At 55.6% G+C, this 15,302-nt stretch overlaps 1 protein-coding gene across 6 annotated transcripts; it reads left to right on the top strand.

Moving 5' to 3' along the window:
- The first annotated feature begins 655 nt into the window (after window positions 1-655).
- On the top strand, window positions 656-14,207 carry SLC25A23 (solute carrier family 25 member 23). 6 transcript variants are annotated; one of them, XM_072787579.1, is made up of 11 exons: window positions 656-871; window positions 1,998-2,124; window positions 2,709-2,796; window positions 3,103-3,214; window positions 4,274-4,432; window positions 4,518-4,670; window positions 4,846-4,953; window positions 5,949-6,116; window positions 9,104-9,254; window positions 10,252-10,432; window positions 12,542-13,107. In XM_072787579.1, the coding sequence occupies exons 1-11, from the start codon at window positions 716-718 to the stop codon at window positions 12,705-12,707; spliced, it is 1,569 nt and encodes a 522-aa protein (XP_072643680.1). In that variant the 5' UTR covers window positions 656-715; the 3' UTR covers window positions 12,708-13,107. The 6 variants fall into 6 exon arrangements, with proteins under 6 accessions (XP_072643680.1, XP_072643679.1, XP_072643682.1 ...); XM_072787581.1 differs by lacking the exon at window positions 12,542-13,107 and adding an exon at window positions 14,071-14,207 and having other exon boundaries at window positions 658-871; XM_072787580.1 differs by lacking the exon at window positions 12,542-13,107 and adding an exon at window positions 10,817-12,161 and having other exon boundaries at window positions 658-871.
- The last annotated feature ends 1,095 nt before the right edge of the window (window positions 14,208-15,302 follow it).

Consider the following 15,302-nt stretch of genomic DNA (forward strand, 5'->3'; position numbering starts at 1 on the left):
CTCCGGCCAATAGGAAGCCGACCTTGCAGCCGCGCCGCAGGTTGATCTTCCGTTTCGCAGTCTGAGTGGGACCGAACGCAAGGCTCGCGGGCGGGATGTCGGGTTCCAGGGAGAAAGCACCGCTGCTCGATCTTCGGTTTCTGCGACCGAGCGGGGAATGTGAAGTGAGCGGGCGGGCAGATGGAGGGCTGGAAGGCGTAGGGTTGGCTCTTCTGCAAGTCTGGGGAAAACGAGGACTTTATTGCCTAAAGAGGGGAGGGAGGTCAAGTAGAAAGGGATTACGAAACCAAATCCCTGATATCTCTCCGCTGGGCCCGCTCGGGAAGAGGGTAAACTGAGGCACACAAGGCGGAACTCTGAAAGCAGAATTGACCCCATTGATCTCTCCAGCCCCTCTCCCCAGAATGGACCCCCGTGCTTCCCGGGCTGGGCGACACCAGAGCATCCCCGGCATCTCGCCCCGCACCCCGCTGCTCCGCCTCCGGCCCCCTCCCCCCCGAAGCGGGTCGGGGGAGGAGACGCAAGTTCTGGCGCGGGCGGCGACGGCCAGCAGTCACCGCCTCCCGCAAGTGCCGGAGCCAGGCGGGCAGCGCGGAGGCTGCGGTGGCCGTGGCCGCGGAGCTGGCCCCGCGGGGCCCCGGGGGGGAGGGGGAGCCGCGAAGCCCCCGCCGAGGCCGCCGCCGCCGGGCCTCCCCTCCCCCCCCGGGCGGGCGCCATGCGGGGGGGCCCGGGCGACGCGGAGCGGCGGCAGCGCTGGGGCCGCCTCTTCGAGGAGCTGGACAGTAACAAGGATGGCCGCGTGGACGTGCGCGAGTTGCGCCAGGGACTGGCCCGGCTGGGCGGGGGCGACCCGGACCGCGACACCCAACAGGTACCCCCGCGGGGACCCCAGCCTGGCCCGGCGGGCGCCGGGTAACCCGATCCCCTGAATGGAGCGCGCCGCCGCCAGCCTCTGCCGGTGGCTGCGCTCCAGTGCGGGTGCCCAGCCTGGGCGCCCCGGGCCCCTTCCCCCTGCCCAGCGTGTCTGGGCCTAACGGGTTCGCCCAAGACAGAGCCGCCGAGGCCCCAGGCCTGCGGTTCAGCTGCCAGCACCCGGTCCCCACCCCCCTCGCCGGTGCCTCGAGGGCGGGGGACGCCTGCCCGCCTCCCTGCCCACTGCCCCGGACACACCCTCCTCTGAACTCTTTGCCCAACCCTAGACGTGCCCTGCGCCCGCCTCAGGAGACACACCCTTTCCCATCCTCTCTGCCCTGCTCTGGGCACCCACCGCCCTCCCAGGGAGCTGCCCCCCGCCTCTCTAGGTTTACATTCCCCAGGCCTCCCCTTTCCTCGGCGGGCCTGGCCTGGCTTAATGCCCCAGGCTGCCCCAGCAGGGACTGTCCTGCCCAGGCCACCCCCGGCTGGGGATGTAGCAAAGCAGGAACCTGCCCCTAGGCCTGTGCAGGTGTCCCCTACACCTGTAGCCCCAGATGCCACTGGAGTGTCTCTCTCCACAGCATCCTGAGACCTCCAGTACAACCTCCCACCCTCCAGGTGGGAAAACGGAGGCCGGGTGGGTGCTTAGCTTGGACCGCTCATTGCCCCACATTGCCCAGAGCTGTGTCTCCCCGGAGCTCCCAAAACTGCCATATGGACAGGGTTTTTTTTAAGAGATAGCTGGGAGGATAGGCTTTCAGAGACAAGAGCCCGAGGCTACCCACCACTTCCCAGTTCTGTAACCTTGAAAAAGTACTCGACCTTGGAGAGCCTCAGTCTGCTTGCCAGGAAAACTGGGCAACTGCTTTCCACCCTGCAGACCTATTGTGGCCTTGGGCATGTTGCTGAGAAGTGAGCTGGAGGTCCGAGGGGTAACATCCCCGGCTCCTGTCCTTTTAAAGGGGCGGGGTGGGGGGGGTGGGGGGGGAGGAGCGCTGAGTTCCTGGGCCATAAGTTTGTTGTGCCCCCTGCGGATGGGGAGCAGCCTCCTGGAGCACTCTCATCCCTTCCCCCCCTGCCAGGGCATCTCCTCCGAGGGCGACGCTGACCCAGGTGGTGGGCTCGACCTGGAGGAGTTTAGCCGCTACCTGCAGGAGCGGGAACAGCGCCTGCTGCTTCTGTTCCACAGTCTGGACCGGAATCAGGATGGTAAGGCCCGGGGATGGGCTGCGGGGGCCCTGGAGGCACCAGTGGGGTTAGAACTGCCAGCGCTGGGAAGAGGGGGGAGGGCCACTTCTCCCTGATGACTCACAGGCTATTTTGGGAGCTCTCCTCACCCCCCAGCTAGGTGGTTGGGCTCATGGGCCCATCCCACCTCCTTTCCCTTCTGGGATGCGACCCCTATCATTACCTTTAAGTTTCTAAGGGCCAGAGATGCCCCATATTGCATCTGGATTCCCTATGAGTCATAGACACCCCCTCCATAACCTCTTCTGAGTCCCTAATATTGCCCCTCAGTCTCCTATGGCATAAGGACCCCTATAATTATCCCTAGATTCATTTTTTCATTCATTCATGGAGCAGAGAAACCCCCTCCCCACAACATGGCCCAGTTCCATCTCTCTGATCCCAGTGGGTCAGTGACACCCCTCCCCAACCCTGCTGCATATCTCACCCTGGGTTCCTGGGTTCCTGGGTCCCCCAGTCTTCCTAGACCAGTCCCATTCTGAGGTATACCGCACCTGGGTTCCAGGGTCCCTCCCACGCACACTCTTTTCTGGCCCCCTCCCCAGGTCATATCGATGTGTCTGAGATCCAGCAGAGTTTCCGAGCTCTAGGCATTTCCATCTCGCTGGAGCAAGCAGAGAAAATTCTGCACAGGTGAATAGCTTGGGGGGTCCAGAATCCCAGGTAACTCGGGTCCCCGGGACCCCCTTGGTCACCTTGAGCCTCTAGGCCCCAGACCCAATCCCAGGACAGGTAGAGCCAAGAGGTAGGCTTGGGAGTCAGGGAAATCCTGGGCCAGATGCTTCACTTCTCGAGCCTCAGTTTTCCCCTTTGTGAAATGACAAGCTCTCAGCACACAGGAAATCAGTGCCCCCCACCCCAACCAGCTGAACCTCACTCCAGCAACCCCCCTCCCAGTCCCAGCACTGATTCTGTCCCCATCTTGCCCTGCACCCCCAGCATGGACCGTGACGGCACGATGACCATAGACTGGCAGGAATGGCGTGACCACTTCCTGTTGCATTCACTGGAGAATGTGGAGGATGTAGTCTATTTCTGGAAGCATTCTACGGTGAGGTGGGGGCAGCTTTCCTAGCTTGGTGGCGGGGCCTTGCTCTGGTTTCCCCGGCATGGAGGGGCTGGGTCAGAACTCCTGAGAAGGAAGAGCCGCTGGCAACAGCCAAGGGATGAGACTGTTGTCCACTCTTCCTCTGATCAGGGATCAGGGGACTGGGGACCCATTGGAGGAGGTCTGTGATCGGTTGGAGCCCTCAGACCTGACTTTGGAGTGCTGGGCACAGACAGTGGGAGGTGGGAGCACAGGGGAGGGGGAGCTCACTAGATGGGGCACCCAGCCTCCAGCCTCCACCCACGGTTCCCCTTATGCTGACTTCTTTTTGCCTCAATAAATGGTCTGCTGCTGAAGGAACTCATAAAAGCCATGTTCTTTGGAAGATCCACTGAGATCCACTGGAAGTTGGGGGAGGAGGTGCTCTAGATCCCCAGCTTCTGGGTGGGAATCTCTGAGTGATGTTTCCAGTAGCATCTGATGGCATCTGGAGGGAAATCCACCTGTGGGATCTGTTGAGATCCTCTTGGGAGATTCAAAGATTCCTGCCCTGGGGATCCATGAAGGGCTTGGTTGAGAAGTCTATAGATGAATTCTAGAGGAGGGATGATCCCTGGGAGCAGATTCCTGTGGGATCTGCTGAGGCCCAGAGGAAGGGATCCACTGATATCTTTATATGGCAGATCCCTGATTAGATCTTGTGTGGCCCTGGATGGATCTTCTAGAATCCTTATGCGGGTGGTCCTTGGTTGGGATCCCTCAAAGGGATCTGATTGGCTCTGGAAGGAATCTTTATATGGTAGATGCTTGGGCAGGCTCCTCTGGTGGGATTTGGTGGAGGTGCCCAGGAGGGATATTGGGATCTTGTGTGGGAGTCAGGTTGCATGTTTTGCTGGGATCTGGTAGGAGTCCAAGAGGGTCTCCTGGGCTCTCCAAGTGAGAGCCATCATTGGTGGATGCCCTGGGGATCCTGGGATTCCTGAGGGAGATATTCCCATTTAGGGCTGAGGTACATCTCTCTGCCCCTATCATGATGTGACACCCCAGTCCCTGCATCCTTAGGTCTTGGACATTGGTGAGTGCCTGACTGTCCCTGATGAGTTTTCAGAGCAGGAGAAGCTAACTGGCATGTGGTGGAAGCAGCTGGTGGCGGGCGCAGTGGCAGGTGCTGTGTCGCGGACGGGCACAGCCCCTCTGGACCGCCTCAAGGTCTTCATGCAGGTGAGGGGCCCGGGAAAGACCCACCCCCTCTCCCAGGCCTGGGCCCCAGAAGGGGACCCTAAAATCACCTTATCTCCCCATGCAGGTCCATGCATCCAAGACCAACAAGCTAAACATCCTGGGAGGCCTAAAGAGCATGATCCGAGAGGGGGGCATGCGCTCCCTGTGGCGTGGCAATGGGATTAATGTGCTCAAGATTGCACCTGAGTCTGCTATCAAGTTCATGGCCTATGAGCAGGTGGGAGCAGGTGGGGGCAGGTGGGGGAGAGGTGAGCTAGCCGTGAGGGCTGGTGGGATGGCCTTGGGGGCAGGGGATGTCTGCAGGACTCTGGGAGTGGGCATCTGCTTCCCTGTGTGGTGCTCACGGCAGGAGGACCTGAGGTCCTGCCCACCTCTGTGTCTCCCACTTTCAGATCAAACGGGCCATTCGGGGGCAGCAGGAGACCCTGCACGTGCAGGAGCGCTTTGTGGCTGGCTCCCTAGCTGGTGCCACAGCCCAAACCATCATTTACCCCATGGAGGTGAGAAGGAGGGACTCTGGCCAAGGCCCCATTGCAGAGTGGGGGGTTTGCAATAACCACATCACTCCATGGTGTGATAGACATTGGGATCATAACTGACTCTCCCCGATTTGGACTGTGGCTTATTAGAGAAATGCTGTTTCACGTGTAGTCGGAGTGCACATGCACATTTGAGAGGTGACTTCAAGGGATGATGGTGTTGGTCATAACTATTTAGGCAGCAAATGTGGGGGCGGCCAACCGTTTATGGACATGCCTCTTCTAAGGATACTGATTTCCAGGCTGTTTGTTCCCAGAGAAATCATTTTAGGTTTCAGGTTGTGCACTGTGTCAGGATTCTGAGTGATGGAAAACTCAAATCACACAAAGGAAGTCTGAGGTAAGCAGTTCAGGGCAGGTAGGGTGGCTTCAAAGTGTTAGGGACCAAGGTTCCTTCCCTCTATCTTATTCCAGCACTTCAGAATGTAGCATCCACCTCATGGACCAGAACGGCTGCGTGTGCTCCAGTCATCACGTCCATGGTCCAGTCAATAAGGAAGAATAGACAAAAAATAAAATAAAATAAAATAAAAAACAAGGAAGACTAGACAAAAGAAGGAACACCTCGAAGATACTTTCTGAGAGTCACACGTGCCTGTTCTCCTGTTTCATTAGCTAAGACTTAGTCACGTGGCCATATATCTAGAGAGAATGAGAAATGTAGCCTTTATTTCTAGTGGCCATGTGCTTGCTGAAAATGATAGTTTCTATTTTTAAGGGGAGAAGGGAACCAGATATTGGGAGACAGCAGTGGCCACCATATGCAACTCTGAGAGGTGTAACCATTTCAAGATATGGAGATTCGGGGTAGCAGAAGATTCTAGAGTTAAGTGGTTTGTTAAATTCAGTTATTGCGAGGGTAGAGCTTTCTCGGAGTAGCTATTTCTAGGTGTCTTCCCTCCTGGACGTGGTGTTTCTGGAAGCAGTTTTCCCAGGGATAACCGGGTCCTCCCCAGGTGCTGAAGACGCGGCTGACCCTGCGCCGGACCGGCCAGTACAAGGGGCTGCTGGACTGTGCGTGGCAGATCCTGGAGCGGGAGGGGCCCCGCGCCTTCTACCGAGGCTACCTGCCCAACGTGCTGGGCATCATCCCCTATGCGGGCATCGACCTGGCCGTCTATGAGGTCGGTGGGCAGCCCCCTCCCTCCTTTCTCTCACCCTCTGGGATTGGCCTGCGGGACACCCCTTCCCCATAGGGCTGACTTAGTCGACCTCGCAGCTAGGTGGAGAAGCGCCATGAGATCCTGGGGAATCCCTTCATCCATCGAACCCCCCGACTCTTCCACATGTACCACCGCGAGAATTCTTCCCATTTCCATGTGCAGTTCACGCTTCCTGGGCCTCAGGACCCGAGAAGGTCAGGGACCACTGTGGCTCACAGAATCATGGGAGAAAGTGAATGTGAGCTTCAAAGATGCCCGTGTCCCCAAACCAGCCAATGTCTTCATCAGGGCCTGCCCATTTCCTAGAGACAGCAGCGTTTCTATGGCCAGCATCGCAGGGCCTTTGTGGAAAGAGGCAGGAACGAGGAGGGGTTGCTCTTTCTCTTCCAGGGGTCATGACTTTTATCTTTTCCTGGTAGGATTGCCAGGCTCTTCCAAGCAGCACAGCCCCAGATGTCCCCAGGCTGCCCCCAAAGTCTCTGTGTCCAGCATAGGGCCAGCTTCACAGACAGGTAGCCAGTGCAGTCGCCAAGGACCCCATGCTCAGAGGGGCCCGCCTCTTGGTTTAATTCCCTTGCTGTTGCTGTCTTGAAATTCTGATCATCTTCAGACAAGAGATTTCACGTTATTTTTATTTTGTGCTGGGCCTCGCCAAGTTCTGGAGCCAGTCCTCATCCACAACACTCCACACCCGCCATCCGTACCTGACTTTGCCAGCAGCCAGCACCACTGCGGCCACATGAGACAAGGCCACCACTCATTCACTCACTTACTTGTTCATTCCTTCATGCGCTCACTCAGCAACTATTTCCTGAGCACCCTAGTGGACCGGGTGCTGTGCTGGTTGCTGCAGAGATGGTGTTAAGTAAGAACAACACAACCCTTGCTTTCCTGGGGCATCCACTCCAAGAGCCAGGAAGTCAGTCTAGGAGCCAACAAGTAGTTTCAGATCCTGCTAAGTTCTCAGAAGATGAGAAAACAGGATGTGTAATTGAAAGTCACAGTTAGCTGGAGGGGGTCTAGGCAGGCCTCTGAGAGGCAGTGAGCAAGGGGGTGTGACCCAGGCGGAGAACGCAGGTCTAGAAGCAGGACTGGCTTTGACCTGTTGGAGGAGTGGAAGTCTTGAGTTGGCTGGAAGGAACTGAAGAGTCCCCAAGAGCTCAGTGACGCGGCTGGTTTTTCCTGAGTGCAATACAAAGCCACTGGAGACTGTGTACAGAAATAAGACATAACTGTATTTGATCCATTCTTCACAGAAAAGGGAGCTGGGAGGCCTGGGTCATTTGAGAAACCCTGTGCCCTCTTGAGTTTCAAAATCTATGTTAGTCTCATAAAGGCTCGGAGAAGTCTGCAGAAAAGTGATCTCACTGGGGTTTTATTTAGCCTGGTGTTGGCCATACTTATACAGTCATCAGAACATCTTTTCAACAGAACAGCTCTTAAAAACTCATTAAACACCTATTTGGCAAATGCCTGCTGCAGCCCCAAAAGAGGGCTGTTAGAATTGCAAAGGCAGGAGGGGTGAACTCTTGCTTCCTTTGTGCCCGCTCCTTGCCCAGAGCAGACATCATGAATCTATCCCAGCCCTGAGTCCCGCCCCACACAGTTCCCGGCAGCTGTTACCAAGGGGGTTAGAACTGACTTAGGAAATGGAACCTAGGAGCCATCCCAGTCCCAGAGGAAGCAGAGAGGCTTCGTAAGGGGTTGGTCTCCTCTGCTGTGTGTCTCTATCCCTGTGTCCCCTCTCCTTATGAGGACATCAGTCATATCTGATTACTCCAGGATGACCTCATCCTAACTCACGCACCTGCAAAGACTATTTGCAAATAAGGTCACGATCTGAGATCCTGGGGGGTGAGGACTCCAGCACATCTTTTTTTTTGGGTGGGGGATGCCACTGAACCCAGAAGGGCGTGTTATCAAGCAGGGTATCATGGTAGACAGGTGGGGTTCAATCCTGGTGTCAGGAGGGGCCTCTGGAGGCAGCGTAGAACATGCCCCACCAGCACCGCAAGGGAGCTGGGGTATTGATACACCACGTCAGTTGTCTGAAGCGAGCTTTGCTGGAGGTGCTGCTTTGCCAGCACTTCCTGGCGAGGCCTGGGTGCCCAGAGCAGCCTTCCCCGGGTCCAGCAGGAGTCCTCAGGCAGAACTGTGTTTGCTGGCCTTTGGGAGTCCGCAGATCTTTTTTTTTTTTTTTTTTTTTTTTTATTGATTGAGGAGTCCGCAGATCTGAGATGAAATGGCAAGGGGTAAGGAAGGGCGTCCACGTAGGAGAGTGTGTCAGTCTCCTACGGCTGCTGTAACAAATGACCGCAAACTTAGTGATTTTAGAACAGCACAGGATCATTATCTCACAGTTTTGAAAGTCCAAAGTCCGCGATGGGTCTCATGGGGCTAAAATCAAGCCCATGGCAGGCCTGCATTTCTTCTGGAGGCTTCAGGGGAGAATCTGTCTCCTTGCCTTTCCCCTTCTCTAGCAGCTGCCTGTATTGCTTGGCTGGTAGGCCCTTCGTCCATCTTCAGAGCCAGCAGCATAGATCTTCCAACCTGCCCACTCCACCTCTGCTTCTCTCCTCTGACTCTTAGAAACCTCGTGGTGACATTGGACTTACCTGGATATTCTAGGATCACACCCCAGCTCAAGGTCCTTAACTTAATCTCCTCCGCAAAGTCCCTTTTGCCACATGAGGTACCATATTCCCGGGTTCCAGGGACCAGGGCGTGGACAGTGGGGCAGGAGGTGGTCTTTCCACATCCATAGAGGGTCGAGGTAAGGACCGAGTGACAGGACGCAGGTACAGTGTTTGTGCGTGGGCACCTAGGAGGTACCGCACTCAGTACCAGCCGTCAGGGGACCCCAGCCAGCAGGGCCTCTGAAGCCAGGGTCGTAGTGTGTTACCTGGTTCCAGTCCAACCCACTCTACTCCCTTCTTCACCCCTGCCAGACCCTGAAGAACCGGTGGCTCCAGCAGTATAGCCGCGACTCGGCCGACCCAGGCATCCTCGTGCTCCTGGCCTGCGGCACCATCTCCAGCACCTGTGGCCAGATAGCCAGTTACCCCCTGGCCCTGGTCCGGACCCGCATGCAGGCCCAAGGTGAGGCCTGGGCGGGAGGATGGGGCAGGGAGAGAGAGCATCATGACTTGGGCCCCAGGTCCCCATCCCCAGCTCCTCCTCCTGGGTAGGTGGTGTCCCAAACTGGGACCCTCCTGGATCTGGATGGCCTTCGCTAAAGTCCCTGCCTTTCTCTGGGTATCAGTGTACCCATTTGTGACACTGGGACAGGAGCCCTTTATCTGAACGAGGAGAGCAGATGCAGGGAATATTGGGAGGGTGCCCTAGCCCCCCCTAGCTGGGAGAGGTGCTAAGTTGAGCTCCGATTTGCAAGGGTTACAGTGAGGGAAGGTGAAGATCTGGCCAAGGAGGGGTGGGGCCAGGCTGGTGAGGGTTTTTTTTATTTTCCCCTGTAGGTTTCTCTTATGGGTCCTCCCCCCACCCCCCCACCCCCACCCCCACACATTCCTGAATCTGTTTTGGGAATTTCCTTGGGAATTTTAGCATTTGTGTTCTGTGATTTTCTCTGGGGGCCTATCAGTGCATAAACCTGGGTTCTCACCCGCAAAGAGCTTACAGGCTGGAGAGAAGCAGGCTGCTGAATAAACCATTCCACAATTAAGTATGCATTTAGGGTTGAATAAAGGAGAAGACAAAGAGCCAGACTTAGACCAGGGTACAAGGAGGGCTCCCCCGAGGAGCCTGGTTGGAAGGTTGGAAGGCAGAGGAAGTGTTAGCTGGGAGAAAAGGCAGGGAAATTAGTTCCAGGCAGAGGAAATGCCTGTGCCTTCTCCCACCACACACATACATATACCTTCTCTGTTTCTCACCGTCCCCAAACTTGGGCCCTCAAGATTGGGGTGAAAAGGTGAGCAGTCATTTCCAGAGCCACTAGAAGTCCCGACTCTGAGTGGTAGGTCCCGCTGGTAACCTCACCTTCCTTCCCTCCTGCTGCAACGGCCACAGGCCCAGCCCTGGGGAGTGGGAGGGGAAGTGAGAGGGGCCCTTTGGCCTTACCTGGCCTCCCCACCCCTCCCAGCCTCCATCGAGGGCGCCCCCCAGCTCTCCATGCTGGGTCTGCTCCGTCACATCCTGTCCCAGGAGGGCGTGTGGGGCCTCTACCGGGGCATTGCCCCCAACTTCATGAAAGTTATCCCGGCTGTGAGCATCTCCTATGTGGTCTACGAGAACATGAAGCAGGCCCTGGGGGTCACGTCCAGGTGAGGGACCCAGAGCCTGACCCACCCCAGTTCCCTCACCCCAATCATGACATCCCCCACACCTTGGCCACTGGAGACTGATGGCCCAGCCAATGGACCCCAGGGCCCCCGCACACCAAATCACAGGATCCCCACACTTTATTCACTGGGTCCTGCACCCCCACATCACAACGGCTGGCCCCCCACATGGGGGGTCCTGGACCTCCGTGACTTAACCACGGGATCCCCCACAACCCAACTAATGGATCCTGATAACCCAACCACAGGAGTACCCATCACCGTGAGTACCCATCACCATGCCTAAACACTCAGGCCCCAGATCCAGCACTGGGTCCTAGATCCCCAAAACCACTGGCGGATCCCAGATCCTCATGCTTCCTCCAGCCCTGGATCTCTAAGCTCGGCCACTGGATTCTGGATATCAAGAAGCCTCAGCCACCGGATCCTGACAATGCAATGCCTAGATCCCGGGGCCCCAGCCACTGGATCCCAGCTCCCCTCACCCCAACCACTGGATTCCTGAATTCCTTTACCTTGACACTGAGTCCTGGATCCCTCTGCTTTGACTACTGGATTCCCTACATTTCAACCACTACACCCTCAACCCCCAACCACCGGATCTCGGATTCCCAAGCCCTGACCAGCCGGACCCTGGCTCCTAAAATCGCAATATGAGAGCCCAACAGAGGAGTGAGTGGGTCCTGGCGACTGTGGCTGTTGGACCCCAGATCCTTCCACCGCAGGCACTGGATGCTGAAACCTCACCCATAGGAGGTAGACCCCCACCCTTCCAAGCACTGGATCCCAGCCCCTTAGTCCCTGGATTCTGACCGGAATCCTCCCAGGCACTGGATCCTGAATGCCTCAGACTCCAAGTCTGGATAGATCCCAATAGGCCAATCACAGCATCCTGGGTCCCCCGTGCCCCTGCCCCAGATGCACCCTAGAGCCCAGGGCCTAAGGAGCCTGTGGGAAGGAAGCCTAGGTCCTGGCCTCCTGCTTCCAGAAAACCCGTGGGACTTGTCCAAAGTCCTGACGCGGCTAGAAGCCGGCAGCTGGGGAAGGAGATGTCCCTCCCATGCCCTAGACAGAGGCTGGACACCCCTGCCACCTGCCCAGTGTGGACACGCCTCTGGCCCTATGGGCAAACTGCCCCTCCTCCCACAATGCTCTGTGGTATCTTCCATTCCCTTCCCACCTTCAGGCTGATGATAACCTCCAGTCACGCTTTTTGGGGGGCTGGCAAAGGGGCAGCCTGAAGCCGGGGGCACATTAAGGAGACTCCCCCAAACACACCCCAGCCAGAAGCAAGTCTACACAGACAACTCTTCCCTGGAGCCCAGCATCCAATTATGCAAAACAAACAAACCAAATCCCCCGGACTCACTCCAGGTCTATTTTTCTACCAGAGAGCATCAGACATTCCTTCCCGCAGATAACCCAAGCCCCCCCCAGCTCCCCCGACTCCCCTGTACATTCTGCACTTTATAGTTGGATTCTGAGCTTAGCATCATTGGGGGACCCCTCTCTTTACTCCTCCCAAGTCCTTGGGGAACCCCATTAAAGAACTGCAAAAGAGGAACTGGGTTGTTTGGGGGGGCTGGAGGACCCCCCCATGGCTTCCACCTCCCCTCACCGCCCTCCCCCCTGCTCCACCGTGTCCCATCTCCCGCCTGCGTGTGTTATTTCAAAGGAAAAGAACAAAAGGAATACACTTTCTAAGCTCTTTCATTGTGGTTTTTACTGAAAGGGGACGGGTTGATGTGGGACCACCTCAAATGCCACACAGGGGAGGGACAAGGACCATCCTCCGTTGCACTGAGTCCCAGGAGACCAGGAAGTGAAGCAGGCCCAGGGGAAAGCCCACATCCATAGGCCCTTTTTATTTTTTTCCTGTATTCTATTGACATAAGGGTATTTGCTTCCCAGGGCTGCTGTAATGAATGACCACAACCCGGAGGCTTAAAATGATACCGTTTTGGGGTTGATATATTTTTTTATTGTGGTAAACTATACACCACATAAAATTCACCATCTTATCCATTTCTTTTTTTTTTTTTTTTAAACGTTTTTTTTAATTTTTTTTTAATTTTTATTTATTTATGATAGTCACAGAGAGAGAGAGAGAGGCAGAGACATAGGCAGAGGGAGAAGCAGGCTCCATGCACCGGGAGCCCGACGTGGGATTCGATCCCGGGTCTCCAGGATCGCGCCCTGGGCCAAAGGCAGGCGCCAAACCGCTGCGCCACCCAGGGATCCCCTTATCCATTTCTAAATGCACAGTCCAGCTGCACAAAGCACACACTGTCCTGCACCCACCCACCATCCATCTCCAGAACCTTCCATCTCCCCATATGGAGACCCGTCCCCAAGAAGCACTGACCCCCTGCCCCCTGCTCCCACCACCTCCTCTTTGTCTCTGTGCACGGGCCTCCCCTGGGGACCTCCTGGGAGGGGGTCATGCAGGAGGTGACCTTCTGGGTCTGGGTCCCCTCCCTGAGCCCGTGTCTTCAGGGTCCGTCCACATGGTGGCAGGTGGCAGGTTGTCCTTCCTTTCTAAGGCTGAATAATATCCCAGTGTGTCGATGGACCAGATTTTGTTCATTCATTCATCCATCAATGGACACTTGGGTTGCTTCCATCTTTGGCTATGGTAAATACAAAAACAACAGGAATTTACTGTCTGTCAGTTCCGAAGTCTAGAAGTCTGAAGTCAAAGTGTCATCAGGGACATGGTCCCTCCAAAGATTCTAGGGGAGGATCCTTCCTGCCTCTTCCAGCTTTTGGCAGTCACTGGCACTAGGCATTCCTCAGCTTGTAGACCCAATCAGTCTTTTTTTTTTTAATTTTTTTAAATTTTTATTTATTTATGATAGTCACACACAGAGAGAGAGGGGGAGAGGGGCAGAGACACAGGCAGAGGGAGAAGCAGGCTCCATGCACCGGGAGCCCAACGTGGGATTCGATCCCGGGTCTCCAGGATCGCGCCCTGGGCCAAAGGCAGGCGCTAAACCACTGCGCCACCCATGGATCCCCCAATCAGTCTTCAGATGATTTCTGAATCAGACCCAATTTCTGCTTGTCTTCAGATGACCAAAATTTTTCCTGCGTGGACCATGACAGTCACCCTCCAAGATGTTCCCCGAGGGTCTCTCCCTCCCAGTATTCACATTCTCTCATTGTACCAGAGTGGGGCTGACTGACCAAGAGTATCCACCAGAAGTGACAGTGTATGACTCCCAAGATTAGAGCACAAAAGACCCCGCAGTCACCATCTTGTTTGTGTCTTAAGATCCTACCGTTGGGGTAATTTGTTGTGCGGCAATAGCTAACTGGTACACACACGCATACATAGATACGATTTTCCGCCCACTCACATATGGCATGCTAAATATTTTGTATTTTTACTTCCTGTAAATTATGTCCTGAGGATCAATTGCCAGAAGTGGGATTGCTGAGTCAAAAGATGTGACTATTTCAGGGTCATGCCACCAGGGGAAATCGTGTGCGATATACGCAGCGACCAACAAGGAATCCGCGTTACTAATTTTACTTCAGTCATACCAGCATCGAGTGTTACCAGGTTGATTTGATTTAATCGGGCCAGTTAACAACTATTTTCTTGTCCACGTTCTTAGATCCCTTTACACCGTTGGGGCCTGAGGAGGCCCTGCTAACTGACATGTGATATCACACAGACTGCTTTTCTCTTTCTGAGTCTCTCCACCCACAAAATAAGGGATGTTATCACTGACATCTTTAAAGGGAAAAGGACTCACGTTTATGGAGTAAGTAGTCCACACGCTGGCTCTGTGCTAAGCCTTTTGTTGTGTTATCGCCTTCCCTTACTCATCCTCTATTTACTGGACACTTAGTTTGTGCCAGACCCGGTTTTGGACATGGGATTCAGAAGAGAGTGCAACACCCCACCGTCTTTGCTCTCATAAACCCCACATTCCAGCGGGGAGCGACAAACAATAAATAACACACGTGAGTGAATGTGTGGCTGGATAGAAAGCAAAGGCGCTATGGATAAAAATAAAGTGGTGAGGAAGGAGGCTATGAGATACTGCAGAGCAGAATTTACATTTTATTTATTTGATTTTATTTTTAAGATTGTATGTATTCATTTGAGAGAGAGAGACAGAGAGAATGAGTGGGACGGAGGGGCAGAGGGAGAGGGAGAAGCAGACTCCCCGCTGAGCCGGGAGCCCGATGTGGGGCTCCATCCCAGGACCTGGAGATCACGACCTGAGCCAAAAGCACACGCTTAAGCATCTGAGCCACCCAGGCCCCTGCAGCCCCCACCCAGGGTTTATGCTTTTTTTCTTTTTTAGTTTATGTTTTAAATCCAGTGGATGGAGGAAGCATCAGGGAGAGGATGATATTTGCATAATGATGTAAAGACAGTGAGGGAGGGAGCCATGGCGATGTCTAGGAAAGCAGCATTCTAGGCAGAGGGAACAGCCAGTGCAAGGGTCCTGGGGCAGCACTGTGCTGGTGCATTGGAGGTACAGGGAGGATGCCCGTGTGGCTGGAGCAGAATGGGCAAGGGGGAGAAAGGGAGGAGGGGAGGGCAGGAAGGGAACTGGGTAGGTCATGCAGGGCCTTGGGGGCGATGGGGAGGACTTGGGCTTCCACCCCAGGGAAATAGGATCCCTGGAGGACTGTGGGCAGAGGAGGGCGGGGTCTGACTGAGGTGCTCATGGGAGTCCTCTGGTGGTCACTCTGGGGAGCACAGACGGGGGCAAGAGTGGGAGGGCCCAGAGTGGAGGCGACTGCACCGGTCCGGGTAATCCATCATGGGGCTGGACCAGGCTGGAGGCCCCGACATGGTAAGCAGCCACCAGATTCTGCGATATGTTCAAGG

Source organism: Canis lupus, chromosome 19 (assembly GCF_048164855.1).
Source record: "Canis lupus baileyi chromosome 19, mCanLup2.hap1, whole genome shotgun sequence".
Classification (NCBI taxonomy): Eukaryota; Metazoa; Chordata; class Mammalia; order Carnivora; family Canidae; genus Canis; species Canis lupus.